Below are 25,336 nucleotides of genomic sequence, written 5' to 3' on the forward strand. Positions count from 1 at the left end.
GAACAACAGGTGGTAAAATCTTGCTATATAAATTTATTATAATATTATGACAAAAATATTGCCACATACTAATCTGCCACTACTGTCTTTTTGTCTCAGCTACAAAGCCAAAGCTTTTTTTTCTATGGCAAACTGAGGGGAAAAAAAAGGAAACGGACAAACCATGACCATGTAGCTTTCCTAACTGTAAGCATCATCACAACCGAGGTAAAAGATCAGCGGGCCTGTCTGTATTCCTCACATTGGATTAGTATTTGGTGAAAGCAACTTGCCAATGGCTGGCAATGTTTTGCAAAAGGATGACATGTAGTATTAGTAGTTGGTCTGATGCACCTTCACTGTCCCACAAGGTGCTTGTTCAACAAAGTGCTTGCAGAAAAATTGAAATTAGTCAAACCAGCAACACTTGTTAACAGGAGAAATCAAAATTTTATCTCCACCAATGCATTTCGGCACACTGGCCTTCATTGGAGCTCATGATGTCCCAATGAAGGTCTGTGGGCCAAAACACCCTGGTTGAAATTAAGTTTTGAGTTCTTCAGCTTGATTTGACTTTCTCTCCATGCCTGTACAGGACAAACCAATGCTTGATTAGACAACCAAGCTGTTAAAATTAGAACAACCTCCTACACACATTTCACCTTCTCAAAGCCTAAAAATGACAGGGAACTAAATTTTGCCAATTAAAATTTAGACCACATTAACATACAAATGCTTCCATTTAGCAAACTGCTGCGTGCTGACAGCTTGCTTTCAAGCACAATAACTGGGGAAAAAAAAAATCCTGATTTACACAACAAAAACTGTTGGCTTTAAATGTAGCCTAACATTTTAAAATGACATTTCCCACTGATCAAACGTTCCAGTTAAACAGTCTGATTAGCCAATGTCTTCTACAGAAAAAAAACAAACTAGGCTTTATAAATACATAAGCCTCTGAATATTTTACATGGTTTAATCAATTACTGTATTATTTTGAGGCAGAACACAATCTTCCTCTGCTCAGGTATTTTCGTTCTTTAAAGCCATCAAACAGTTTTTCATGTTTAAGGCTTGGAGGGTCACATGTTGTTGAATCCCATCATTCCCTTCATGTTGCCAGTGGCTCCTTGCTGAAACTGCCGCATCATGGACTGTAGTCCAGCCATGCCACCTGTGAGAAGAAAAATCAGACTAAATCACCCAACCATAATTCAACATAATTCAAATAACATTTATAAAGTATATAATTTAATTTTTTTTTGAAATGTTAAAGCTGACTTCTTTCCAAAAAAAACCAAAAAACCCCCCAAAAAACAGCATTATTACTACAGATCAGTACTGTTATTTATGCTCAGTATGGAGGTGGTGCATACCCATGTGGTGAAGCACTCTTGGGTCCATCATCTTCGCCATCTGCTGGTTCAACTTTGCCATCTGTGACGGGTTGACATTTTTGGACATGTCCCCTCCTGCAAACCAAATCAGTGCCATCCATCAGCATACAATACATTTAAATGTCCATGGCTGTCAGACTTAACTGAGCAAGGCATGTCCCCTTCAAAATCACATGAGTGATCATGAGAAATCAACATAATAGCTCAAAAGCCCACCTTTGAACAAGCCTTTTATTCCACCCATTTTCTTGACCATCTGAGCAAACTTTGTGTACTGGGCGAGCAGCTCCTGCACGTCCCTGGTGGCTACGCCAGAGCCCCGTGCCACCCTCTGAACACGGTTAGGCTGCTTACTGAAGAGCTTAGCACCATCTTTGCTGTCCAGTTCTGCATTGTATAAACAATGAAACACATTAACAATGCAAAGATGCCCAAATGCTTAAAAACAAGATAGATGTCTGGTTCAACAATCACTTTATAACCTTTTCAACCCATTTAGAGCATTATATGTGCATGTGTCTGTCTCATCATACCTTGGTCATTCATACTGTCCATTATTGTCATGAGTTTCTTTAGCCTGGCCATGGACTCCTGCTCATTGCCTTTGCTCATGAAGTCTGTTCCAAAGCCTGGGATCATACCCTAGTGTCAACATAAACAGCCCCAACAGGAACATGTTCAAGCCCAGACAAGTGACATGAAAGAGCATAACATTAAGCAGTCATATTTTAAAACAACTTTATAAAGCAATAATGTTTTATATAAAATGGATAAAGGATAGGTTAATCGTACCATGATTTGCCCAAAAGGTCCCATTTTCATGATGTTCTGAAACTGTTCATACATGTCTCTGAGTGTGAACTGGCCTGATAGACAAGAAGACAAAATGGTGATCATTTATTCACACTTCAACAAGCATGTGGAATCCAAATTGGATTTTTTTTAAAGGACCCTCCATAAGTGTAAACAAAAGGTTAGCTATTGAAGAGAAGAGGAGGGGAAAACACACACACACACACACACACACACACACACACACAACACTTACTAGAAATCTCATGCCCAAAACATACTGATGAAAATAACCATAATTACCATGTTTCAGCTTATCAATCAGCTCCTCATTATCATCAAGCTTGAGTTCATTCACCTTGTCAATCAATCCCTCGATGTCTCCCATACCTGTAATTTCAAGGGCCAAATAATAATAAAACAATCTAAGAATATCACACATTATTAGAAACAGGATTAAAATACAAACATACATACCTAGCAGTTTGCTTATGAATGGCTGGGTTTTAAAAGGTTCAAAGTCATCAATGTGCTCCCCTGTGCCGATGAAAATGATAGGGCTCTTTGTGGCAGCAACTCTGGGAATTTTAAAGCATACATTGGGATTTGTATACTAAAATGGGTCATTTCAAATTTTAATCAAAAAGATCAGTGATGCACTTACGCACTGAGAGCACCGCCACCTTTGGCATGGCCGTCAAGCTTGGTAACAATGACAGAAGCCACATCTACCTTATCCTTGAAGGCCTTAGCCTGAGCTTCACAAGCCTGGCCAATGGAGGCATCCATTACGTACACAATGTTGTCAGGTTGCTGTGGGAACAGTAAAAGCACAAATTAAACACACAGTATTACTTCCAACCTGCAAAATGTAACAAGACTTTGGGAAAACAAGTCAACTGCATCATGCACTTACCACAGCATTTGAAACCTGAAGCATTTCTTCAAACAGGGAGTCTTCTTGTTTATGCCGACCACTAGTGTCAACTATAATTATTTCAAAGTTTTCTGACTTGAATTTTTCAACACCCTCAGAAGCAATGATGACTGGATCCATCTCTGTGTAACTATTGGGTCACACAATTAAAAATCATTATAATGCTGACACTGACACCATTTTACCTTGGAAAACCCCATCATGCCTAAACATGGAATCCTAAAAACAGCATTACCTTCCATAAAAGGGAATTCTGGCTTTTGTGGCATTTTGCTTCAGTTGATCAAAGGCACCTAATAAAAGAAAAAGTATTTTTTAGTTTCACTGCAGTTCTGCTGTACAGAAACTTGCAAAGGAAACAAACCATACCTGCTCTGAACGTGTCAGCACATATCAAACATGTTTTCCATCCTTTTCTTTGGTAGTAGTATGCCAACTGAGAAAATCAGAGAAAATGTTTGTTTGTTGTTCACATACAGACTTAGATGATGTCATTTTTCATTCTTACTTGCATAAAAGCTACACTATAAACTGTGTGCTAAAAATAAAGGAAGTAAATTTGCTGAAATGTATCATCAATATAAATAAAAAAATAAAAATAAAAAAAAAATCACTGGAATGAGTTGCTGAAGGAATTGGCTCACCTTAGAACATGTTGTGGTTTTCCCACTGCCCTGAAGGCCCACAAACATGATGACATTATTTTTTCCTTTTGTGGGTGTCCATGCTTTTACACCAGGGTCCACCAGCTAAGAACACAAAATTCAGTTTGACAACTTTGACCATTTACTCCATATGGTTGTCTTAAAATAAAAACTATCAAAGGCCCATAGACGTTGAAAAAAAAACAAATACAGCCAACAACAATGCAGATATACACATTGCATGTAATTTGAACCATTTCATAAACACAGCTAAGAGTAAAGAAGAAGTGCCCTTTTAGTTTTTCCTCTGAAGAAAGGGAGTAAAATTGAGAGTGTGACCATCTTAAAGGTTTACATCTTATAGGGCAACATACTAGACTGTGAGACATAAATTGCAGAAAACATTAGCTTCCCTATTCTCAAGAGCACAAACCTTGACAAGCTCCTTGAAAACAGCGTGTTGGATCATTCTCCTCTTATTTAGCCCAGAAGCCATCTCCTCCAGATCAATAGCTGCCCTAAGAACAGTTAAATAGTGCTGATTAAATAGCTTAATTGATTAAGAACTCAGCCACCATTACCACTGAAACCAGTCCCCAGAAAGAAGACCCCAGTCACACTTACTTGACATTCTCTCGGAGTTGCTTTACCAATTTGATGTTGACATCTGCTTCAAGCAAGGCGGCACAAACCTCCTTTAGCATAGCATTTAAAACCTATGGAAGAGCAAGTTTCCTTCATAATGACATTGCTGAATTATCCTAGACTAGGAGCCGCACTGAGATTGTGAATTACAGTGGCAGACAAAGATGAATCATGCTCGTTACCTCCTCGTTGATAATTGTGGCATTGCTGAGAGATCGCAGGGCCGAGGTTATTTTCCTCCCCAGGTCGGCTAACACCATTTTTGCGTTTTAAGAGGTGGCGACCTGTGACATGAAGAAAGTGTATTTATATCCTGCACAGCGGTTTAAATACACCACAACAACAACAACAACAACAACGTGATTACAATATAAGTAAAGGAACTGTTTCCATACGTATTCGGTAAATGCGACCTCTTCAGTAAGGTGGGGGTTCCCCCCGAAAACGGCTAGGTGTAAATGTCCCAGTTAAGACGGCGAATAATTCACGATGATGCCAACTGACCTAACACAAAGAATAATTTAATAATTAACACATTACATGCTCTTTTAACTAGACAGCACGCTAGCTAAGGCTGATTGGGACCCACTAGATAGGAGTTTAAAAAGAAAACCTGCAAATCCCCGAGTTAACAAAACGATTTATCTAGATATCTAGACAGCGTACATTATTAAAGTGTAACTTACATTAAGCGTTGCAGGGCAGCGGTACTGGATCTAGATGACCAGAGTTAACTACCTATACACACATTTAGCTAGCTAACCTAGCTAACCTATGACCATTCAGGGTAAACTAGCTAGCTAGCTAGCTAGCTAGCTAGGATTACCTATTTGCTCGTTGGAATAAAGAAGCTGATCCGAACTAATACTATTCTTGTACTTACATATACGCTACTACGCAACTCTGCTAACGAATAGAAAAATGAACGTTTTCTGGAATTTATTTCACTTGAATTTTCTTACCTTCGACCCAGCTGTTTCGGTACTAAGAAACAAAACGTCATCGAACACAGAAAACTCCCATAAAACCATTGTACTTCCGGTTATATCGCCGAATTTGACATTAATACTGATCTGGGACCAGTTGTTCCTCATCGTTCAGTCCGGTACTGAACATTGGCCAATATCATCTTAAATGGCATTTTAGAGTCACCTGACGCACCAGTTCAAGCAAACGTTTAGCCTATTTTCTAATATTTCTTTCTCACCGACTCATAATACAACGCGAATAATGTGATGAGTTTATTTCACTTTCACTCGCGTTGCCTGCGTTTTTATTTGGGAAATCTTTAGCGTCAGAACCACGACACATGCGCACGCGTTGTTAAGGTGGCGCTAACGTAGGAGACATTATTACAGGTTTAATATACACCGTGGTCTGCCACATCAATTATACATCAGTACGCTAACAAACGCAGCTCCTTTTAACAATCGGACGAAATTGTTATTTCATGTATATGACAAAAAATGTCCAAACAAATATAAATTAAAAAAAAAAACACCTTACACCTTAAAAACTTAAGAGCAAATTCGACTCCTCCCTTTAAAGAACTACGAACTACACATGCGTCCCTGCAACTGTTTCAATAACTTCAGGCAAAAAAATATACATATGTGAGATAATATAAAATGCACTTTGACGACGCTAAAAATGAAATGCTGCAGATATTGCGCAGAACTGAATCACGAGACCTGGCTAAGTTGATAGACTGGCTGAAACATTCTGGTAATTCATCAACGCCTTAATGTTTTATTCAAGAGTACTTAGTAGGTTAGCTAGCTAGCGTTAGGTTAGCTGTCCTAGATAGGAGAGCTAGATAGTTGCTTGTATTGTAGCTAGTTAACTAGCTAAATTGTCTAAATGACTCCTGATTAAATATTATGTCAGTGGCTCTTATCGCTTTCGTTCCCACAGTGTAGCCTTCATTCTTTATAGTAGGAAGCACATTAGCTTAAATATTCACCCTCAGTCTTGTTGTGTTTCAGATTTTGGTTGTAGCTGTTATTTATTCTTACAGGTGATATTGATGACTTCTTAGTTGACAATCAAAGAGCTATACTCCACAGTATTGCAGAGGACCTCAGATCTTGTCTTCCAGTGGATGCTGTGTTTCCTTCAGAGACCTTGGCCATTCAGAAGGTCTGTGTTTTCCTTCCCTTAGTTTGAGTAATGGTTGTTTCATCTTCATACTGGAGATTATGAATTAAATTTTATAATCGCAGACCCAGAAGAACCCTAACCCTACTGTGCATGTGGATGCATTTTTGTATGATGAGGACACAGTAGATTCCCTCTGTGAGGAGGGTAAGATGAGTCGCAACTACTGTGTCAGTTGTGGATCGCATAGAACAGCTCCTCTGGGTAAATACAAACACTTATAAACTCAAAGTCATTATGTGCTTTTTCAATTTATTGAATGTTGTAGCAGTTTTTCAGGCTCAGTCTAACATGTCCTGCAGAGTTCATCTCGCATTCCTTCTCTATCCCGGAACTCCAGTTCCTATTTTATCACGTTCTCCCAGACCTGACAGGAAAGTTGGTAGTGGATGTGGGTTCCCGGTTAGGAACAGTGCTCTATGGGGTAATGTACTGGCATGTTCAAGGAATTAATTATTGTAAATGTCAGAATGTTCATTTTGGTTTCTATATAGATTACATGATGTTAGAGTAGACAACAAACAGACTATATGAACATTATTATGTATTGAGTCATTATGATTGTTTCACTGTCCATGAACCATGCAACCTGTATTGATGATCTTTTTATGCAACAGGGCTTCCTCTACAGTGCAGCAGCACAACTTGTTGGGGTTGAAATAAATGAAGAGTTTGTCAAGCTTCAGACAATGACTGTGGAGAAGTATGGCTTTAGTGACAGAGTTCAGGTATAAGACCGTTCACTGGTCATGTGATCATCAGTGCTACCATTGACATGCCTTGATCTTTTTTTTTTTTTTTTTTTTTTTTTTTTTTTTTTTTTTTTTTGATCCATGCCTTTTACAGGTGATCCATGCCAATATTTGCTCACAGGCAGCCTTAGTGCAAAACTCAGATGTGTTGATAATGAACAATGTCTTTGAGTACTTTATTGAGCCCAAAGACCAAGTAAGGTAAGACACGATAAAATAATTAGGCCTTAAATGCAGCATTATTCTTGAAAATGTCTCTAGTTTAAATTTGAGCATATTCAAAATTTACATTATATACTCAAATATCCACTATAATTAATTAATTATCAATTAAAAATCAGGCTACATTTTATGATTTTTTTTTAGAGCCTGGCAGTTTATCAGCCAAAATTTTAGGAAGAAAGGTGCACTGTTGGTAACTGTTCCCAGCATTCAGGAATCTCTCATGTCACTGCAAGAAACCAGTGTGAGTAGCATGAATGTTTAAGTCTGTAATAACACATCCCCATATTAGCATCATTACCCCAACTGTAGGAAATGTCACTGATTTTAATGTTTGAACTACAAAGTTTTAATGGGGATGCAATTATGCTAAGAACTGATTGACTTACACAAAGTGTAAAATATGTAGACATGTTTTCTCTTGAATAATTTCCTTTGTTTTTCAGGCAGCATCAACCATTGGCTACTGGTTGCAGGAAGTGTCACTTAATTATAGTGCATATCTGCAAGGTGATGCAGACCCAGATTCTATCAAACAAATACATCTCTACATGGTACTATGATCTAAACAAAGAAAACATTCAGTGAGGACTCCTAGGAAGAGTATGATTTCTTGGAAACAGACTGTGACTTATAATGTTGTTACTACATTTTCATGTTTGAATAAGAGCTATCAACAAATAAATATGAGTTCTATATCTTTTGAGCATTTGACAATATGGAGAAACATTTGTTTAAAATAACCAACAGGCAATTTATGTAGTGGGTGTTTAAAAGTGAAACAAGTCTCTCCTGTAAATATTTAAAACAATTTAATATTGACCCTGAACAGATATTTTTGTTTTTCAGCTCCACATTCTGAGTGGAGCAAAGATCTTAAGATCTTTAAATTTTCACTGCTTGATCATTATGGTTTCGTTTGTAGACATAATGCTTATTATTTTAAAATCCAGACCTGTTAATTCCTTAACTCTGGGTTCAAATAACAACATCTTACTTCTCAAAGTCTGAAGACTTCTCAACTCCAGTACAAATGCAAACAGTTTTAAATGGAATCTGTTTTTGTTGTATGCGATCAAGGCGTAATTTCTTTCCTCGTTTATTTAAACATGAATAAATATTTAATGTAACACTGAAAAAAGTAATTACACAGTAGGTGCAGCTTTGTTATGAAATCCCTTATTCCCATTTCCCTTCCTAAACATTGGGCGTGGTCATGCGAATGGCGTCAGAAATAACCAATCGGATAACAGAATTCTGTTAAGCTCCACCCACTTCTTCCTTGTCCGTAACTGAACTAGAGCGGATCAAAACTTGTCGTCAACACGCTCAGCCTGCTCGAAGAAGTAACTAGGGCAAATCCAGTTTTCTTATTTGTTTCCGGTGCGGATTGTTTTCCGCGTTACACAGTTGGTAAAGGTATATTTTTTTCTTTAGTATTTTTGGATATTACTTTCTCCTACAGATTTTTTTTTTTTTTTTTTTTACATTTGAGGTTGGCTACAGCCGAAGTCATTGAGAAGCACATTTCCATGTAGGCTGAGTGTGACTGGGAGCCGTGTCATTAACAAAGGCTGGGTTTCCTCTTCAACATCGTCGTAGTTTATCGCTGTTCTTTTAAATAGTTCCCACGTCATAATCGTTGGATAGTTCGTTTGACGACATAAAGGAGTTTTTGTTTAAACCCCGTCAACTCAGGATTAAAGATTTCTCACTTTCTATTTCCCTCCTTTTTTTAAAAAAAAATATGTAAGGCACTCCACCAACAGCAAAGACGCCGAGATAAAGAAAGATGCCGCTTCTTCACAAAAAGCCGTTCGCGAGGCAGAAACCTCCCGCTGATCTAAAGCCAGACGAAGAAGTTTTCCTTTGTAAAGTAACACACGAAATCTTCAGGACCTACGAGTGAGTGATGCTTCTGCCTCAGTGTAACTTCTCGGCGTACGAGCTAAGTTAACTAGCATCTAGCTAGCAGGCTAAGCGCATCAAACTGTTATGAAGTGGGACAAGAGTGACAGTCGAAGGCGACCTGGAAAGTTTGTTTCATCTAGTCGACCGGTCAACTAGTCATTCTTATTGATTTTACAGCTACCCTGTTTGTCGCCTCTGCCATAACCTAGAATTCACTTGGTTTATTTTGGGTAAGGATTAAATCCGTCGCTAATAATGAACGGGCAGGTGTAAGTTAGCATAGCTCGCTAGTCCTAGTTACTCATCCTCCACAGGCCCTTGACACAGCGGGTGGAGTGCTGCTCGCTAGCTTTATAGCTCTCAGAGCTACTACGGGTTGTAAGTTTTCTTGTTTTGGCATAAAGTGGACGCTTGAGCTTTAAAAGTGAAAACCTGCGTATGGCGAGCTTCCTTGGGGAGTCGACGAAGTTTAGGAGCGCCTGTCTCGGTTGGCAGGGATGCGGTGTGTGTAATTAGCGAGGCTCGACAACTTCTCGCCACTCACGGGGTGTTTAGCTAAGTAAGCTAGAAACGTGGTAGCAGGTATTGTTGGGAGGCCATGAGCCAGCTATGGGATGCAGCCCTTTTAACGGCAGGACGGTTCCTACGCTTGTTAAAGTGACGGAACTAAACGAGACCAGTACATGTTAACAAATGCAATTACTGCAAAACGAGAAAACAACATAGCTATCTAGTATGTTTATGTGGACGTCATTGCCACTCATGATCGGCTAGTTTGAATGTAAGAGGTGTTTTTTGTGACTTTCGTATGTTAAGATAAATGTTTTGATCACAGACTGATCTTTTTTTTTGCCAATTGCAAATACAAGCAATGTCCACGACTTTCTCACAGTGTGGTGACCTCAAAATATAGTCCTCCATGAATTGACACTGTCTGAATTTCAGACCTACTTTTTAAATGTCATAATCATTTAAGTTCTGTGTAGTACACTAATTCACCTGTTCACACCCATGCTCTATGTCAACCTTGCCAGAGTTAATAGCTAATTCTTGGTGATGTACTGTTTCCAACAGGGAATTCTTTGAGAGGACAATCCTCTGTAACAGTTTGGTGTGGAGTTGTGCTGTCACAGGTAAGCCTGGTCTCACCTACCAGGAGGCATTGGAGAGCGAGAAGAAAGCCAAGCTCAACCTCCAGAGCTTCCCAACATCCCTGGTGCTGCCACTCCTGCACCTGGCTGCTCTTACACACCGCACGAGGCTGCATGAGATATGTGATGATGTGTACTCCTTCGTCAAAGAGCGCTTCTTTCCCGGGGAGAGGGTGATTATTGTAGGTCGCGCTGGTGCAAGGTAATGTACCTGTTTTTCATTTGCTCACTGTACTGGTTTATTAATATAATGTATATATAAACTCATACATTGACAGCTGTTTGTTTTCCTTGTCCCAAAAGATCTAGCACATAGCCAATTTTCTTTTAAAGTGTGTGTGGTTTTGTGTGTTTTCAGCTTTTTCTTTTTTTTTGTCTTCTAAGATGCTTCATTGTGGTTCATTGCTAGTGGTGTTACTGTTCACATGGTTTGTAATGACACAATTAGGGAAAAAAACACCAGTGCAGCTAGCTACTGTAGAAAAGATGTCACAATCTTTTGTTGGCCTTCACTTCTTATCACTAAGTCTGGTTCCATATCTGTATTGCTTACAAGAACGTTGTGTAGGAATAAACAAGAAATTAGTGTTTTGCTTCCAGAGGTTGTTAAACTGACATTTTCTCAGACAGTTTTTGACTGTGTAGCTCAACTGTTTGTTTGTTTTTTGTATCAAGTTGGTGCAGTGTTCATAGCATTGCTAGAAATCAATTGTCAGATTATTTTATTTAATATTTACAACACTGATAGATTTTTCTTTAAACTAAATTTTTATATGACTTTTATGATAAAGTTTAATGTGCCAATTGCAATGGGGTGTTTTGGGCACTGAATTACTAATATACTGAGTAATAATAGTTTCCACATTTTACAGTTAAAAAAAGGAAGAAATTAAGTACCAAATGGTGAATAGTCATCATAAGATTGTTAGATTGTCACTTCTGACTGAACATGCACTTTTAATTAAACTGATAAAATGTACATTAGAAGGTGGGGAAACATTTTGTTCATGTTGAGATGAACAACTCAAGAAAGGGAAAAAAACAGGGCAGAATTCCTTGCACTGGAAAATTTGATTTTAGAGTAGTTCTAAACATTCCCAGAAGTGAGTTCATATGAGGGAGTGTGTTGGCCCTATTGCTTTGTTCTGCAAAAATAGAAACCCTCTCTTTTGTAGTTATGAATCTGTGAATCCTTTAAACAGTTTCTGTTGTCAGGCCTTGGGGGGAAAAAACAAGTATGGTAGAATTGCCAAAACTCCCCACTCCTGTTCTAATCGCACACACGGAACAGTAAGCCTACTCTTGGCCTGAAGAGTTAGTTAACATCAGAGAATTATTTCTGAACTGATGAGTATCAGAGATCTGTGTCAGTATTGGAGAGCTCACTTGTTCTGTGAGAGCAGATCCCAGACAGCCATCATAAGCTGCCATTTGGAGATAATAGAAGTGTGTGGGCGGAGCTAAAAGAGGCATTCTGATAGGCTACCTCTGCTTTTTGAGAGGCAGTTTGGGACACAGTGACATGTCTGTAGCTGGAGCTCTGTGGCTTTGCTTGCTGATAGGCTAGGCCATTGCTTACATGCATCTGCACTTAACAGCATAGACCAGCAAGACTTTTGAGTTCTGTTATTTTGGATTTGCTGGTGCAGGCCGTGGGTTAATCAATTTCCACACATAATTATTGGGAGTGCAGTTGTACTGAAATGTTAAAAAGAGGTAAAGTTTATTTGTCCTCAGTGAAAACAATATGTATTGGTTATGTCTTATTGCTTTGTTTATTTAGCTGTTATTCACTTAATCAAAACATGTCACAAGATATAAGCAATCAAAATGGCAATTTGCTAGAAACATGTACTAAAACCTTTTTGAGTTCTTCATATGTTTGATGCATATTTTTTTATGTTTGTCCTGTTCCACAGGCAACACTGCCAAATCTTGGAGGTTATTCCTCCCCATACTAATGGGACAGTGAATGGGTATGTCAAACACCACATGGAGGGCGACTCAATCGTCATCAGTGACAGCGATGACGAATGCATTATCACTTCCCCCAAATCCCCCAAAATGACACCCAGTGGGTGAGTGCACGGGAGTTCTGTCTCTCTGGAAGGTCTGTGTAAGTTGGTTGTGCGCTTGTTACTGAGCTGGGCTTCTTGTCCTTGTTTGCTGAAACAGGAAACGGAAGGCCATTAGCCCATCCTTGTTTAAGTATAAGGTTCGACCTGTGTACCCAGAGGGTTGTGAACCCATACTCTTGAAAGCTTCTCAGATTACGTGAGTATACATGATTCTAATTTGGTTAAAGACTACTTTTTTTAAACTTAGGAAAAATTGTGTCTGTGTAGCCCAAAGTTAGTTTTGCTATTGAATTATTATCTTTTAATGCTACTAACTGCCACTAATGCAGCTCTCTCTCATTGGCTCTTCACTGTAGTCGTAAGAAGAATGTATTTACTCGAGAAAGGCTGAAGCTGCTCCTTAAACAACATTGTGAACCAATGAATGGGACCATCAGAATTAAAGTATGCCTTTATAGTCCTATGCTGTGTGGTTTAATTTGATTTGATCACATCCTTACTCTTATGAACAGTGTGTTCAGTAGTTTTTTGTTTTTTTTTACTTTTAGCCAGCAACAGTTGCAAAACATAAGATGTCAGAGCAAAGTTTCTCTAACTTCTTCCCGGATGAACCCCCGGTTTTTGACTTCAGCCATACTGGAAAAGCCAGAGGTCGTCACCCGAACGCCAAGTCTCCAAGGGAGGTGGGTGGACCTGCAATTCAGTCCTACAAGTATCAGCACAAGGATGTGTCTGAGGAGGCTATGGTCTCAGCATAAGGATGTCAAATCAGAGGTTGTCACATGCATAGTCAAGCCCGGTACAACTAGCAGTGAAATGCTTCGGCAACTGCCTGCTCCCATGAAACGCTAATAAAAAATTAAGGATGGAATATCTAAAGTATAAAAGGGTAGATATATCTACATTCCACTCTATTTTTATAATTACAGTATATACTTAATATAAACAATAGAAATGCATAGAATTTTCAGTAGTGTGCAGTGTGGGGATGAGCATAGTTGAGAGTAAAGTGCAGAGTCCAAAACGTGTAAAGTGAATATGTAACGTACTGCTGAGCTTTAGAGCAGGGGAAGATAAATATCAGTAGTTGGTGCTCAAGGAAAGTCGTGTGTGTGTGTGTGTGTGTGTGTGTGTGTGTGTGTGTGTGTGTGTGTGTGTGTGTGTGTGTGTGTGTGTGTGTGTGTGTGTGTGTGTGTGTGTGTGTGTGTGTGTGAGGGAGGTAGTCTTAATTGCTCACTTGGTTTAGAGCCTGGATAGCTTGCAGAGAGAAGCTGGCAAGGTTGAGGATGTGTCTGGAAAGATCATGCCAAACTGGTTTGGTTCCTCTTTAGAGCAGTTATGTCAGTTATCAACCACAAGAGGTCTGTAATGTGGAGTGCAGTTTCAACTTCAGTATAAAAATATGAAGCAAACACTGCTGCTGATTGTTTGTGTTTTTAGAAATTTGGTTGACGGAGGCAAGTTAACGGAAGCCTGGGTTTCTTTGTGTGCTAAATGGAAGTCACATTTATTTTTGTTCAGGTGAATTACAGCGAGGGACCAAGCGTAATGCGAGCTTCTGAAGAGAAGTTAAGACTGTTGCAACAAAAAGAAGAAATGATGGCTATGTGTAAGCCTTAAATAATACATTCTCATCATTACTCGCTTAAAATTTAAATGATCTATCATTAAAGTTGCATATTGGGTTATCAGAACTTTGGTGCACTGTGGTCTATAGAGATGAGTCATGAATATTTTCACCTTCATTCAGTGCATGAAAAGGCAAAATTAAAGAGAGAGAGAGAAGATTTACTGGAAGCCAAGAAAAAGGAACGAGAGGACAGAGAAAGACGGAAAGAAGAGCTTAAGAGACAGGTGGAAGAAGAGAAACAGAAACGGAAAGAAGAGAAAGAACGGATGAAGGTGGAGAAGGAAAGAGTGAGTTGAACAGCTTTAAAAAAAGACATGGATGATTCAGTGATCGGGAAATAAATTAATATAGTAATCATACTCATTAATGTTCTTAAGTGTTATTCTGTGATCGGTAAGCATTTAGGGTTTATATTATGTTTATATTCAGGAGCGAGAAAAGCTGAAGGAGGAGAAGAAAAAATATGCTGAACGGCTGAAGTTGTGGAGTAAACCTCGCGAGGACATGGAGTGTGATGACCTGAAGGTAGGAGTGTGCTCTCTCCTTCACAGATTACCACATATTACTATCCTTGTGTCTGCAAGGGAAGAAACTGGGGGTGTGTTTGTGTAGGAGCTACCGCAACCACTGCCAGTGAAGACCCGTTTGCCTCCAGAGCTGTTTGGAGATGCCCTGATGGTGCTAGAGTTCCTGAAGGCATTCGGAGAACTCTTTGACCTGAAGGATGAATTTCCTGATGGCATCACATTAGGTGAGGGACCTATTACCACTATCTGTGTGTGCAGAGCCGTTGGCTGAAGAGCTCAGCTGGAGCTGAAACATTGCAACTATAAAAGCGCTGACACTGACTAGTGTGTGCAGGCTGCAGACCTTTCCCTGCAGTAGTGATGGGAAGGCTTGTTGTTTGTTTACGTTAACAGAAGTCCTGGAGGAGGCGCTGGTGGGCTGTGACCCAGAGGGGCCACTCTGCGAGCTGCTCTTCTTCTTCCTGTCCGCCATTTTCCAGGCACAGGCCGAGGAACAAGAAGAGGTGGCCCGGGAGCAGGTGGCTGAAGCCGACACCAAAGGTCAGAGTTCACCACCTGGCACTGCTAGACATTGAAAGCTTTGGGATTCTCTGCTTCCTTTAAACTTGATGATTGTTGAATGCTTGAATGTAATAAGAGCCCTGGAATATTAATAAATGGGGTGGGGGGGGGGGGGTCTACCTGACTGATATGCTGGCCTTTCAAAACACAGTAGGCCCAGGTGATTTGTTGCACTGTGCCAGTGTCATAACACATTTATAGACTGGTGAAACTAGCACTGACTTTGAGATGCTGTCTGAAAGGCTCCACAGGCCTGTGAAGAGGCCACCCTTATTGGGCTCATGCAACACATGTATTTGGCTATAGTTCTATCCCTGAATAATGTGCGTTAGTAATCCACCCACCCTGTTTCCCACAGTTTAACATATACTCTACTGGGCTCTGTTATTACTGTACGTTGTATTGTCTGCTTGCACTGTTGTTTTATATAAATTGTAGCACGTGAGTGGGAAGGAATGTCTGTGTTGACTTTGCCTTTGAACACTAAGTCGGGGCAGTTCCAGTCATTCCACTTTACATCTGCAGAGGGCATGACTCCTCCTCCTCCTCCTCCTTCTTCTTCTTCTTCTTCTTCTTCTTCTTCTTCTTCTTCTTCTTCATTATGATTGTCTGTGTATGTTAGATCTGAGCGAGGCTCTGGATGAGGATGTGGACCCTACACAGTCAGCCATCACTGCAGTGGCCTCCCTGGCTGCTGCTTGGCCCCAGCTCCATCAGGGTGAGGCTGTGTCTGTGTGTGTGCATGCTGCCTCTCTGCATCTGTGTGTCTGAGCGCTTGTTTGGTTTTCAGCTTAGGCCTCCATACAGATTCAAAAGATTTCCCTTTTTATTTATGGACAGAATCTCTCTTTTAAAGTGAAAGTTTACAAGGCTGGGTTTTGACATGTGTGGCGTGCCTCTCTCCCATTCCCCTCTCCAGGCTGCAGTCTGAAGCAGCTGGATCTGGACAGCTGCACTCTGTCCGAGATCCTGCGGCTGCACATCCTGGCCTCGGGGGCCGAATGCAGCTCCGCCAACGCCAAGTTCCGCTATCAGAAGCAGGGCGGCTTCGGCTCGACAGACGACCCCTGCGTGGAGCTCCGCCTCTCACAGCCCAGCTTGCTCAAGAAGCTCTCCTGCACTGCGGTCTATGATCTCCAGCCTGGTAGGTTCTTCTGTGAGGGTATAATAAGAAACTGTGGCAGGATAGTTTGGATGGCCTGCAGTATATTGGTGCCCTACTTCTCTGAGAGGGCAGTAATGGCAGCCTGTGTTGGTAAAACCTTTCCAGCCTTGCTCAGCAGAAAATGTGCCGCTAAGGATGTTGCTTACATAGAAACGGGCAGAAGCAGGAGAATGCAGGCCATTAGTGGCAGCTTTCAACAGGTCATGGTTGCGGGTTGAGCTGTATTACTAATGCAGCAGAGAATCAGTCCATAGCTGTTGGAGCTCTACCAGCAGTGTTTGTGAGGTTGCAGTGTCACCTGTCACTTGGAGCCTCAAATCCCTTCTCTGGCTGCACTCACTCAAGGTGTTTGTAATCTTGATCACCAGTTTGCAGTGACTGGTTGGTAATTGATGTGCTTGTTTGTAATCTAGATGGCCAGTTTGTAGTGACTGGTTGGTAACGGATTTGTCTGTAATCTGGATGGCCAGTTTGCTGTGACTGGCTGGTAACGGATGTGTCTGTAATCTGGATGGCCAGTTTGCCGTGACTGGCTGGTAACGGATGTGTCTGTGATGGTAGGGGAGAAACTAAAGATCCTGCATGCTCTTTGTGGGAAGCTTCTCACACTGGTCTCTACGCGAGACTTCATTGAAGACAGTGCAGACGAGCAGAGAGCGGCCAGAATGGAGCTCCGGGAAATCAAAGCTGAACGGCACCGCAGGGAGCGAGAGGAGGCTGCTAACAGGTGCATACACATGCATGTGTGCGTACACACTCACTGATAAACAGCACTACAGAGATTGCAGGAGGAAATTGCCAACACACTATCACAGATCTACACCGACACAGCTGAACATCACTACAGTGATGAGCGGAAACTGCCATTGGATATTCCTCAAACCCAACCCACCCCCATACATTTCTCAGACATGTATGTACATTCACACTTCATGGAAACATGGAAAACCTGCCTTGGGTAGTAATCACATTGAAAAGGGGCATGTGTGAATGTGTGATATTTTTCTCATTACTCATTTTTCTCGTACTGTCAGGGTTCGTAAAAGAAAGGAAGAGAAGCTGAGAGAACAGGAACTGAAACTCAAAGAGAAACATGAAAAACTCAGAGAGGAGGAAGGACTGAGTAGGAATGGCATAGATGTAGCAGGGTAAGACCAGAGTGGAGTGATCTCCCTCCACCACAGAACAGAGCAGCTCAATCAAGAACTTCACACTCAACACCTGAGCATTGCAATGTTCGTCCTTTGCAGAGAGGAAATGGACACGAGTACGGAAAGTCAGGAGAGTCATGCTGATCAGCAGGCAGAGGACGAAGGGGAGCATGCGCAGCATGGCAAATCTAAGATAGGTACTGTTCCTTTAAGAAGAGTCAGTGTGGAATATTAACCCTTTTTCTGCATACCACCACCACAGTACTGATGATGCCCATCAAGTATTCCTTAATGCCTGTATGGGGAGGTGGAGGGTGGTGTTTTTGTGGGAGCTTTTTTTTTGTTTGTTTTTCCCCTCTCCTCAAAGGTCACCTTTGTTTTATCCCATTTCCTCATTCTGTCAAGGCTACCAAAACGTATGGGTTTTGTGTCTAATTCTGGTCACATTTGAATGCACTGATTTTCTAGAATAGTTTTGTACACAACTGGGGCTAGACTGAAATCTATAAATAATTTCCTCAGATAGCTGCAAAATACTTCGCCTACCTGTAGTTCTACTGTCTGTTTTTCCACTTCCTGAATAACAGTAGATTGTGTGGATTAGTACGCCTTAGCTGTTTGGGTTAACTTTGTGCGAAAAACAGTAGCAGTATTCATTCTGTCAATGAAACATAAACTGTAATCAGAGCATTAAGGTTCCGGTTGAAGACACATGGCTCGGATGTTTCACTCTGCAGCTAAAAGCAGCAGTCCCAAAGAGAAAGCAGCGGGTGAGGAGGAGGTGAAGGAGGGTCTGAGTTTGGAGGAGCTCCAGCACCAGCAGCTGAAGGAGAAGGAGCTCCAGGAGCGCATCCACAAGGCGGCAGCCTGCACCTACATCCTGCCGCTGGGCCGCGATCGCTTCTACCGCCGCTACTGGATCTTTCCCTCTGCTGGGGCCCTTTTCGTGGAGGAGGACTTCTTCGGCCTCACCGAGGACATGTTGGAGCCGCGGCCTGCTGCCGAGCCCAAGCAGGAGGAGCTCGCCTTGCTCCAGAGTCCAGTGAAGAGCGACGAGCTGGCGGGGGAGCCTAGCCTGCACCCGAACACCTCGCCCCCGGTGAACAGGCCCAACCACTGGGCGTTGTACAGCACGCCGGCGGAGCTGGAACAGTTGATCGAGGCGTTGAACGCGCGAGGCCGCCGCGAGAGTGCACTCAAAGAAGCCCTGCAGCAGGACAAGCAGAGAATCTCACTGCTGCTCAGCAGCTGTGTGGCCGAACGCTACAACCACTCGGGTGAGCTTGAATCAAGAAGCCACTGCACAAAATCACACATCAGTACTTCAGGACAAATGAAGGGGACACAGTTGCTCACCCATGCTGAGATAAAAACAGTCAGGTGGTGTAATAAACTGAGGGTTATAGTAGCAGTGTTTCTCCAAACACCGTCACACAGTGTTTCACAGGACAGGGCATGAAGGATAGCTTCCCTTTCCCCATTATCAGACAGGAATAAATGGATTTGAAAAGATTTGTGTTCAGACATGCACAGATATGCATCTGATGCAGGAACATTGGCTATTTTGGTCTGTTGTGTTCTGTGGTGTTGAATATAGAGGCAAAATCAGAGCTGATTAGGAAACAAGATATTTTGGTCTTCTCATCTTCTGGAATCACAAAGAAACGCTGCCATTCATTACCACTAGGTGGAGTAGGTAGCACGTCACCAGGGCTCCAGCCTGGCTGGCCACAATCTGTTTGTCTGTGTTGATTGATCAGAAATTTATCCAGTTCCACCCCTTCCAGTGAAAGGCAACGACATTTAACTTTTCAACATTACATTTTTTCCAAGTGACCAGAAAATTCATTGTCCCAAACCACATTTCTACTATCCCAAACAAATCTTTTTTTTTTTTTTTACTTTAAAACATTATTCACATATAAATAAGCAAACATGAACAAATTTGTTTAAAGTTTATTTATTCTTGAAATAAGTGTCCATTCTCACAATATACTTTCACTTATTTTCTTTTTTTCATATTAAACACCTTTCTCTTTTAACCCTGCGATATGATGTTTTAATTAACTTGGAATGAGCTTCATTATTTATTTGTTGTTTGCACATGTCCAGTGGCCCAGGCGCACTAGCGTTTTAGTTTTTTTTCACACTGCCGTACGCATTGACAGATGTGTCGACTTTATCTGCCTTGTTGTTCCCTACAAACATTGCAGTACATATCAGGCATAGAGGGGTCAAAATCGACCCATGAGCAAATGAAGCTGTGGACTCGCTTTGTTTCGAATTTGTGCTTCACCATTTTCCTGCACACACCACTCTGAGGTTGTTTATCAACAGATAAAGCCATTGGTTTGTTTTGACTGGATGCATGAATGGGTGATACTATTTTTTGCATGACAAGGGATTAAATATTCAGTTTGTCATCAGTTACATCGTTAACAGTTTGCGACCTCCACCCTAACATGAACTGGCCCAACCGGGCAAGTGATATTTCGTGCTGCACTCCCGACGTCATATTTTACTTGCGCCGGGCATTCAGGCAATTGTTGTTGAAGCCTGGACAAAAATAAACAACAGTGGCTACCCGTTCTAGTTTTGTGGTGATTAATGAGGTCATCTCAGTATAGGATGCAAGATATAAAATAAATTACATGTGAATACTCATATGAATGCCCTCTCATTCAGTATTGGCGATGTAATTGTTTTCAGTTAAAGCACTGTCAGAGACCAAAGGCAGCACTCTGAAGTCCAAGAATGGCCCCACTGCTCCAGACACCACAGTACCTGCCGAGAAGCACATGGAGACCCGGCTCAGGGACCTGCTGCTGGACATCGAGGACCGCATCTATCAGGGAACTCTTGGCGTGGTGAAGGTACGCTGGCCTGCTGCCTGGAGGTAGCCAGTTCCTCTCGCTGCCCACTCTCATTATGAACAAAGACCTTTTGAGTTAGCGTGGTGTGGTTTGAGAGGATGAATTGCTCCATATATAAATCCTAAGTGGATTGGCCCATTGCTCAGTGTCTGAGTGGTCTACAGTTTGCCGTTTGAGAGTTTGTTCCTGCTGGTTTGGAGTGTGACATGAGAAAAGGAGCGAATGAGAGATACTCAGTTCTGCTCTCTGCACTAATGAGTAGGTGATGGAGAGGAGCACCTGGCGGGCGGCGCTGGAGCACAGCACCTATGACCTTCTGAGTCCTGAGGCCAAGCAGAACGGAGACCTCAACAGTGAGGAAGAGGCCATGGAAATAGACGAGAGCCACATCAGAGTGAAGGACAGGTAACTGTGCTGTAGCGCTCTGGAATCTTCAGTGTAGCAACAAATGTGCTGTAACGCACTGGAACATTTAAATGCAACAGTAAACAACACTCATAATGGTAAATGTGACGTAGACCTCTAGAACGTCCCCTGGACTCTTAAATGTAGCACTAAATGTGCCGTAGCACTTTGGAAACTTAAATGCACTAAAAAAAACAACAACAAAAAAAGCAGTCTGAAACCTTGTGGCATGCTGAGGCAACAAGGCTGAGAATGCTTTGTAAGCATTTCATCCACAAGGAAATGGTTACACTCTGCTTAGAACTGTTCAGCCCGCAGCAGAAAAAAGCCAAAGTAGTGTCAGGTCACCATTAGAAAGCGCATGTTCAAGGTGCGTGAAAAATGCAGACTGAGCATATCTGTAGCAACAGTAAACCTTCTACAGTCTTTTCCTCAGTAATATTAATGTTATTACCCTTGTCTTGCCGTGTCTGAAGTACGGCACTGTCTGTACCACTGTGTGTACCACACGGCATGCGGTCTGTTGGCGTTTGCTGTGTTCAGCACGCCTCCTCTGACCATGGAACTCGCTGTGTCCGTTTTTGTTGCCCAAGGCTGCAGGAGCTGAAGAGCGAGAGCCAGAGTGTGGCGTCCACGAGTGCCAGCACGCCACAGCCAGTCAACACCACCGTGCACTACCTCGCACATGCGCTCTCTCAGATAGAGCAGGGCATCGAGCGCAAGTTCCTCAAAGCTCCGCTCGGTAAGACCCGCCTTAACTTGGTTCTCTGGGATGGAATGGCATAAGTACCTGTTTTTGCGTAATTACATTGTCAGGAATGCCTAGTGCTGTTTGCTGTTACATGTGGAAATATTGTAATATTAACTGTCTTATACCAGGTGATGAGGATGGCAAAAAAGACCCAAAAACAAAGAGAAAAGAAAAGAAAAAAGATGAAGACCAGTCCAGTGAGAAGGATGGTGTGTTACTAATATTGTGAACCTGAAATGACCCCTAAGGAGTCTCCAAGATGTATAGATTATTGTGCAAAAGAGCTGTTTCACCATTCACAGATTAAGCTTGGCTCTACTAAAAAGCAGAATCCTAACAGAGTTCTCATATTCCTGGGTGATGGTGTGTAAAATGCTAACCCTCTCGTGTGTGTGTGTGTGTGTGTGTGTGTGTGTGTGTGTGTGTGGGCTGGCTGGCTGGGTCTGCATCCTCTCCTTTGCAGATGGCAGTGAGTGTGGGCGGCAGGTGAGGACAGTGCTGGAGCGCTGGAGGGAGTCCCTACTGTCCTGCTCCAGCCTCTCACAGCTCTTCCTGCACCTGTCCACCCTGGAGCGCAGCGTGGTCTGGGCCAAGTCTATCCTGAACGCCCGCTGCAAGGTGTGCCGCAAGAAGGGCGACGGCGAGAACATGCTGCTGTGTGACGGCTGTGACCGGGGCCACCACATCTACTGCGTGCGGCCTAAGCTGAAGGCACGCTACCTCCATTCAGCACTTCCCCAACCCCCCTCCGGAGAAGTTAAGAGACTGATGGCTGTGTGCTTTGCTGTCTAGGCTGTTCCCACTGAGGACTGGTACTGTCCAGAGTGCCGTCCCAAACAACGCTCTCGCCGCATGAACTCCCGCCAGCGGTCTTCTGTCGACTCTGAAGAGGATATGGAGCAGGAGGAGGAGTCTGAAGAGGAGGAGGAGTCTGAGGAGGAAGAGGAGGAGTCCGAAGAAGAGTCGTCAGAAGTGGACGAGAAGGAAAGGTTGGTTGCTGAGCTTTGATGTATTTAGATTAATTCATACACTCGCTCCAGTACAAAGGAAATCAGACACCCTTGCAAATATTCCTTGGTGTTTTCCAATCTTTTTGCAGTGTCATGAAGAAGGCTGCTGTGAAAGTTCCCCTTCAGGGCACCAAAGGTGCTAGGTCGAGTGGCAAATCCAAGCAAGCTGAATCGAATCATTCCACACCTCGCAGCCAGCAGAGTGTCCCCAAACCGAGCCTCTCTGCAGGTAGAGGAGGCTCCCGATGCTCAGGGAAGAAGGCCACTCCAGTGTCCAACGGCAAGCCTCCTCCACGGCCTGGCAGCCGCTCTAGTGCCCGCCTCAGTCTGGAGCTTCTGAGCAGCAACAGCGGTAGCGCCGCTAAATGCAGCACCAGCCCCACTTCAGCCCAGACCAGCTCCAGGAAAAGACCCCTTGGTATTTTCTGCTAACATATGAGGAAAAAGAAGGAATTGTGTATTGTTGTGTGGTGTATGTTTACACTGGTTGTTTCCAGGACACATTCTGTGATATTTAAGCTTATGTAAGTATATTGAATGCGTGGTAAAATTTGCAGCATTGAAGTGTTTGTTTTGTTTTTGGTTTTTGTGTGTGTGTGTGTGTGTGTGTGTGTGTGTGTACTCTCACCAGTAGAGGGCTCCCCTAAAGTCAAGGTGGTCTTGGCCCCAGGCAGCTCCTCCTCCAGCCGCCGCAGCTCAGGGAGAAATCTCGGCGTCCATGAGCTCTCAGCCTGTGAACAGCTCACTGTGGACCTGGTCAGGCATGAAGACAGCTGGCCTTTTATGAAACTGGTGTCCAGGACTCAGGTGTAGTGCACACAAGAAGGCTTTACTCCACTTAAAATGTCAAACTTATTTACTCCCAGTATTAAACTTGAAAGTGAGTTCCTGAAAATGTCACTTGTCAGGAAAAAAGTTAAATGATACTGCTAATCTGGATATCAGGTTATCCATGTCTCAGAAACAATCATGCAAATTAATATCTTGTTTTTTTTTTGTTTTTTGTTTTGTTTTTTCCCTTGCACTATTTGTATTTTTTCTCTTGATTTACTTTACTTTTTAGGTTTCAGACTTGACACACTGGCTTTGTTTTTGTATCCACAGGTACCTGATTACTATGGCATCATCAAAAAGCCCATTGCTTTGAGTACAATCCGGGAAAAGGTCAACAACTGTGAATACCAAACTGCATGTAAGTTATCTGATTACATATCTAAGATTATACTCCCACGCTAAAGGATGCCACTTGCTCACCTCTGCCCCCAGCGCAAGTGGGAAGTCCGTCAGTTCTCATGTCTGCCATTCTGTACTCTTCCAGCGGAGTATATAGAGGATGTGGAGCTGATGTTTTCCAACTGTCTAGAGTACAACCCTCGCAGCACCAATGAGGCCAAGGCAGGCCTCCGGCTTCAGGGCTTCTTCCACTCGGAGCTGCAGAAGCTTGGCCTGGCTGACCGCATGACCCCTCCACAGAAACGACCTAGGATGTGAACCAGCACCCCACTGAAATGACTCAGGATGAAAACCAGCACTCCTGTTTCCCAGAGGCCTTTAGATTACTAAAGGGCACCATTTATTGATCATCCATATAAGATGCAAATGAACTGTTTCCAAAACTAGGTTTTTTTGTTTTGTTTTGTTTTGTTTTGTTTTTTTTGGTTGGTTTTGGTTTTTGTTTGATACAGGGCAAACCTGTGCTGTGAAATAAATATATTTGCACTGAGTTTTTTGAAAAGTTCTTTCCATTAACATTGACTCAGGACAAAAAAAGGATTTGTTTTTATTAAAATTCTCTCTAAATGGTGCATTTTTATTTTGTATCTTGACTGCATTTCTAGACTACTGTTTGTATAGATTTTTCATATAATTCTGTGATACATTGATGATAAATTAAGTCTTGGAATTCAAAGGAACAAATGGCATATCTGTTGTGTTGTGAATAGTAAAATACATTTTTTTTCTGGTCCCTGTAGCTTGGTTAAACACTACATAGGAACCAAAATCCACTCCTTTTCCATGTGACTAATTGGTTATTTATTTTAGTTTCGGATATAATTTGGAACTTGACAACTTGCTTTATTTATGAAGGTTTGATTGTTTTTATAGTCTGTATTTGTAAACTGTTCCCTTTTTGTAAAGTATCAGTGTTTTTTCCCCCCTCCAAACAGTAGAAACATGGTTTCCCAGCTGTTTCCCTTGCACCACTTTAAACTCTTCTCCAACTATTGTGTACATTTTCATAAATAAATAAATTGCCTTTGTTAATACTTGGTTGTGGTTTAAATATATTTATATATATATATATACATATAGACACAGTGTTACTGATGGTGTTGGAGAGATGTCCTGCAGCCTTCCCGTTTTACTACTAGGACTAATTCAACAAATCTTGATTTCATAGCAATTAAGAATGTTATGTTCGTTAAGCAATGTTAATTTTACACTTTGGCGATCGTATTTACACAGGTTCTGTATATTAATTGAATTGCATTGTGTTTTGTAAGTGCAAGTTCTGATTACTTCAGCGTTGACATGTATTACACACTTGGAGCACACTTGCAGCATTTGTGCGCGGTGGTGGTGCACGCTCCCTCGCGC

The 25,336-nt window shown here is 42.0% G+C and overlaps 3 protein-coding genes across 13 annotated transcripts; 2 read left to right on the forward strand and 1 right to left on the reverse strand.

Annotated features, from left to right (window-relative positions):
- Positions 1-13: 13 nt before the first annotated feature.
- On the reverse strand, positions 14-5,574 carry srp54 (signal recognition particle 54). Of its 2 annotated transcripts, none has more exons than XM_081721400.1 (17): positions 5,357-5,574; positions 4,790-4,893; positions 4,577-4,678; positions 4,374-4,465; positions 4,183-4,267; positions 3,750-3,854; positions 3,475-3,541; positions 3,341-3,398; positions 3,085-3,235; positions 2,833-2,981; positions 2,646-2,746; positions 2,472-2,558; positions 2,169-2,242; positions 1,910-2,018; positions 1,593-1,763; positions 1,356-1,451; positions 14-1,153 (listed from the first exon to the last, which is right to left on the reverse strand). In XM_081721400.1, exons 3-17 carry the CDS (start codon positions 4,652-4,654, stop codon positions 1,062-1,064), a joined length of 1,515 nt encoding a protein of 504 aa, XP_081577526.1. In that variant the 5' UTR covers positions 4,655-4,678; positions 4,790-4,893; positions 5,357-5,574; the 3' UTR covers positions 14-1,061. The 2 variants fall into 2 exon arrangements, with proteins under 2 accessions (XP_081577526.1, XP_026868991.1); XM_027013190.3 differs by having other exon boundaries at positions 4,790-4,898.
- A 381-nt stretch (positions 5,575-5,955) lies between these two features.
- Positions 5,956-8,223, forward strand: zgc:109986 (uncharacterized). 2 transcript variants are annotated; one of them, XM_035532614.2, is made up of 8 exons: positions 5,956-6,119; positions 6,412-6,533; positions 6,617-6,755; positions 6,854-6,975; positions 7,169-7,279; positions 7,398-7,504; positions 7,670-7,769; positions 7,972-8,223. In XM_035532614.2, the coding sequence occupies exons 1-8, from the start codon at positions 6,023-6,025 to the stop codon at positions 8,086-8,088; spliced, it is 915 nt and encodes a 304-aa protein (XP_035388507.1). In that variant the 5' UTR covers positions 5,956-6,022; the 3' UTR covers positions 8,089-8,223. The 2 variants fall into 2 exon arrangements, with proteins under 2 accessions (XP_035388507.1, XP_081577528.1); XM_081721402.1 differs by having other exon boundaries at positions 7,976-8,223.
- Positions 8,224-8,843: 620 nt separating this feature from the next.
- On the forward strand, positions 8,844-25,005 carry baz1a (bromodomain adjacent to zinc finger domain, 1A). 9 transcript variants are annotated; one of them, XM_081721390.1, is made up of 28 exons: positions 8,844-8,944; positions 9,280-9,430; positions 10,511-10,789; positions 12,507-12,665; positions 12,763-12,861; positions 13,022-13,109; positions 13,214-13,348; positions 14,187-14,274; positions 14,416-14,582; positions 14,725-14,820; positions 14,908-15,046; positions 15,216-15,362; positions 16,006-16,101; positions 16,303-16,527; positions 17,068-17,275; positions 17,583-17,696; positions 17,799-17,896; positions 18,437-18,976; positions 20,409-20,572; positions 20,835-20,977; positions 21,571-21,719; positions 21,857-21,937; positions 22,192-22,439; positions 22,521-22,717; positions 22,828-23,156; positions 23,370-23,545; positions 23,843-23,930; positions 24,057-25,005. In XM_081721390.1, exons 2-28 carry the CDS (start codon positions 9,318-9,320, stop codon positions 24,227-24,229), a joined length of 4,539 nt encoding a protein of 1,512 aa, XP_081577516.1. In that variant the 5' UTR covers positions 8,844-8,944; positions 9,280-9,317; the 3' UTR covers positions 24,230-25,005. The 9 variants fall into 9 exon arrangements, with proteins under 9 accessions (XP_081577516.1, XP_081577515.1, XP_081577517.1 ...); XM_081721389.1 differs by having other exon boundaries at positions 8,872-9,059; XM_081721391.1 differs by having other exon boundaries at positions 8,873-9,430; positions 23,373-23,545.
- Positions 25,006-25,336: the final 331 nt, after the last annotated feature.

This window comes from Electrophorus electricus, chromosome 10, assembly GCF_041902795.1.
Source record: "Electrophorus electricus isolate QZ-2024a chromosome 10, ASM4190279v1, whole genome shotgun sequence".
Classification (NCBI taxonomy): Eukaryota; Metazoa; Chordata; class Actinopteri; order Gymnotiformes; family Gymnotidae; genus Electrophorus; species Electrophorus electricus.

Excerpts from the sequence above, each read along its gene's own strand:
- zgc:109986 (XM_081721402.1), top strand. The coding sequence starts at position 6,023 with ATGCACTTTGACGACGCTAAAAATGAAATGCTGCAGATATTGCGCAGA. Across the intron at positions 6,120-6,411 it reads AGACTGGCTGAAACATTCTG|GTGATATTGATGACTTCTTA; the intron begins GTAATTCATCAA and ends TTATTCTTACAG. Across the intron at positions 6,756-6,853 it reads GCATAGAACAGCTCCTCTGG|AGTTCATCTCGCATTCCTTC; the intron begins GTAAATACAAAC and ends CATGTCCTGCAG.
- srp54 (XM_081721400.1), bottom strand. The coding sequence starts at position 4,654 with ATGGTGTTAGCCGACCTGGGGAGGAAAATAACCTCGGCCCTGCGATCT. Across the intron at positions 4,466-4,576 it reads CCACAATTATCAACGAGGAG|GTTTTAAATGCTATGCTAAA; the intron begins GTAACGAGCATG and ends GCTCTTCCATAG. Across the intron at positions 2,982-3,084 it reads TTCAGGTTTCAAATGCTGTG|CAACCTGACAACATTGTGTA; the intron begins GTAAGTGCATGA and ends CTGTTCCCACAG.
- baz1a (XM_081721390.1), top strand. The coding sequence starts at position 9,318 with ATGCCGCTTCTTCACAAAAAGCCGTTCGCGAGGCAGAAACCTCCCGCT. Across the intron at positions 9,431-10,510 it reads GAAATCTTCAGGACCTACGA|GGAATTCTTTGAGAGGACAA; the intron begins GTGAGTGATGCT and ends TGTTTCCAACAG. Across the intron at positions 20,573-20,834 it reads GAACTCTTGGCGTGGTGAAG|GTGATGGAGAGGAGCACCTG; the intron begins GTACGCTGGCCT and ends ACTAATGAGTAG.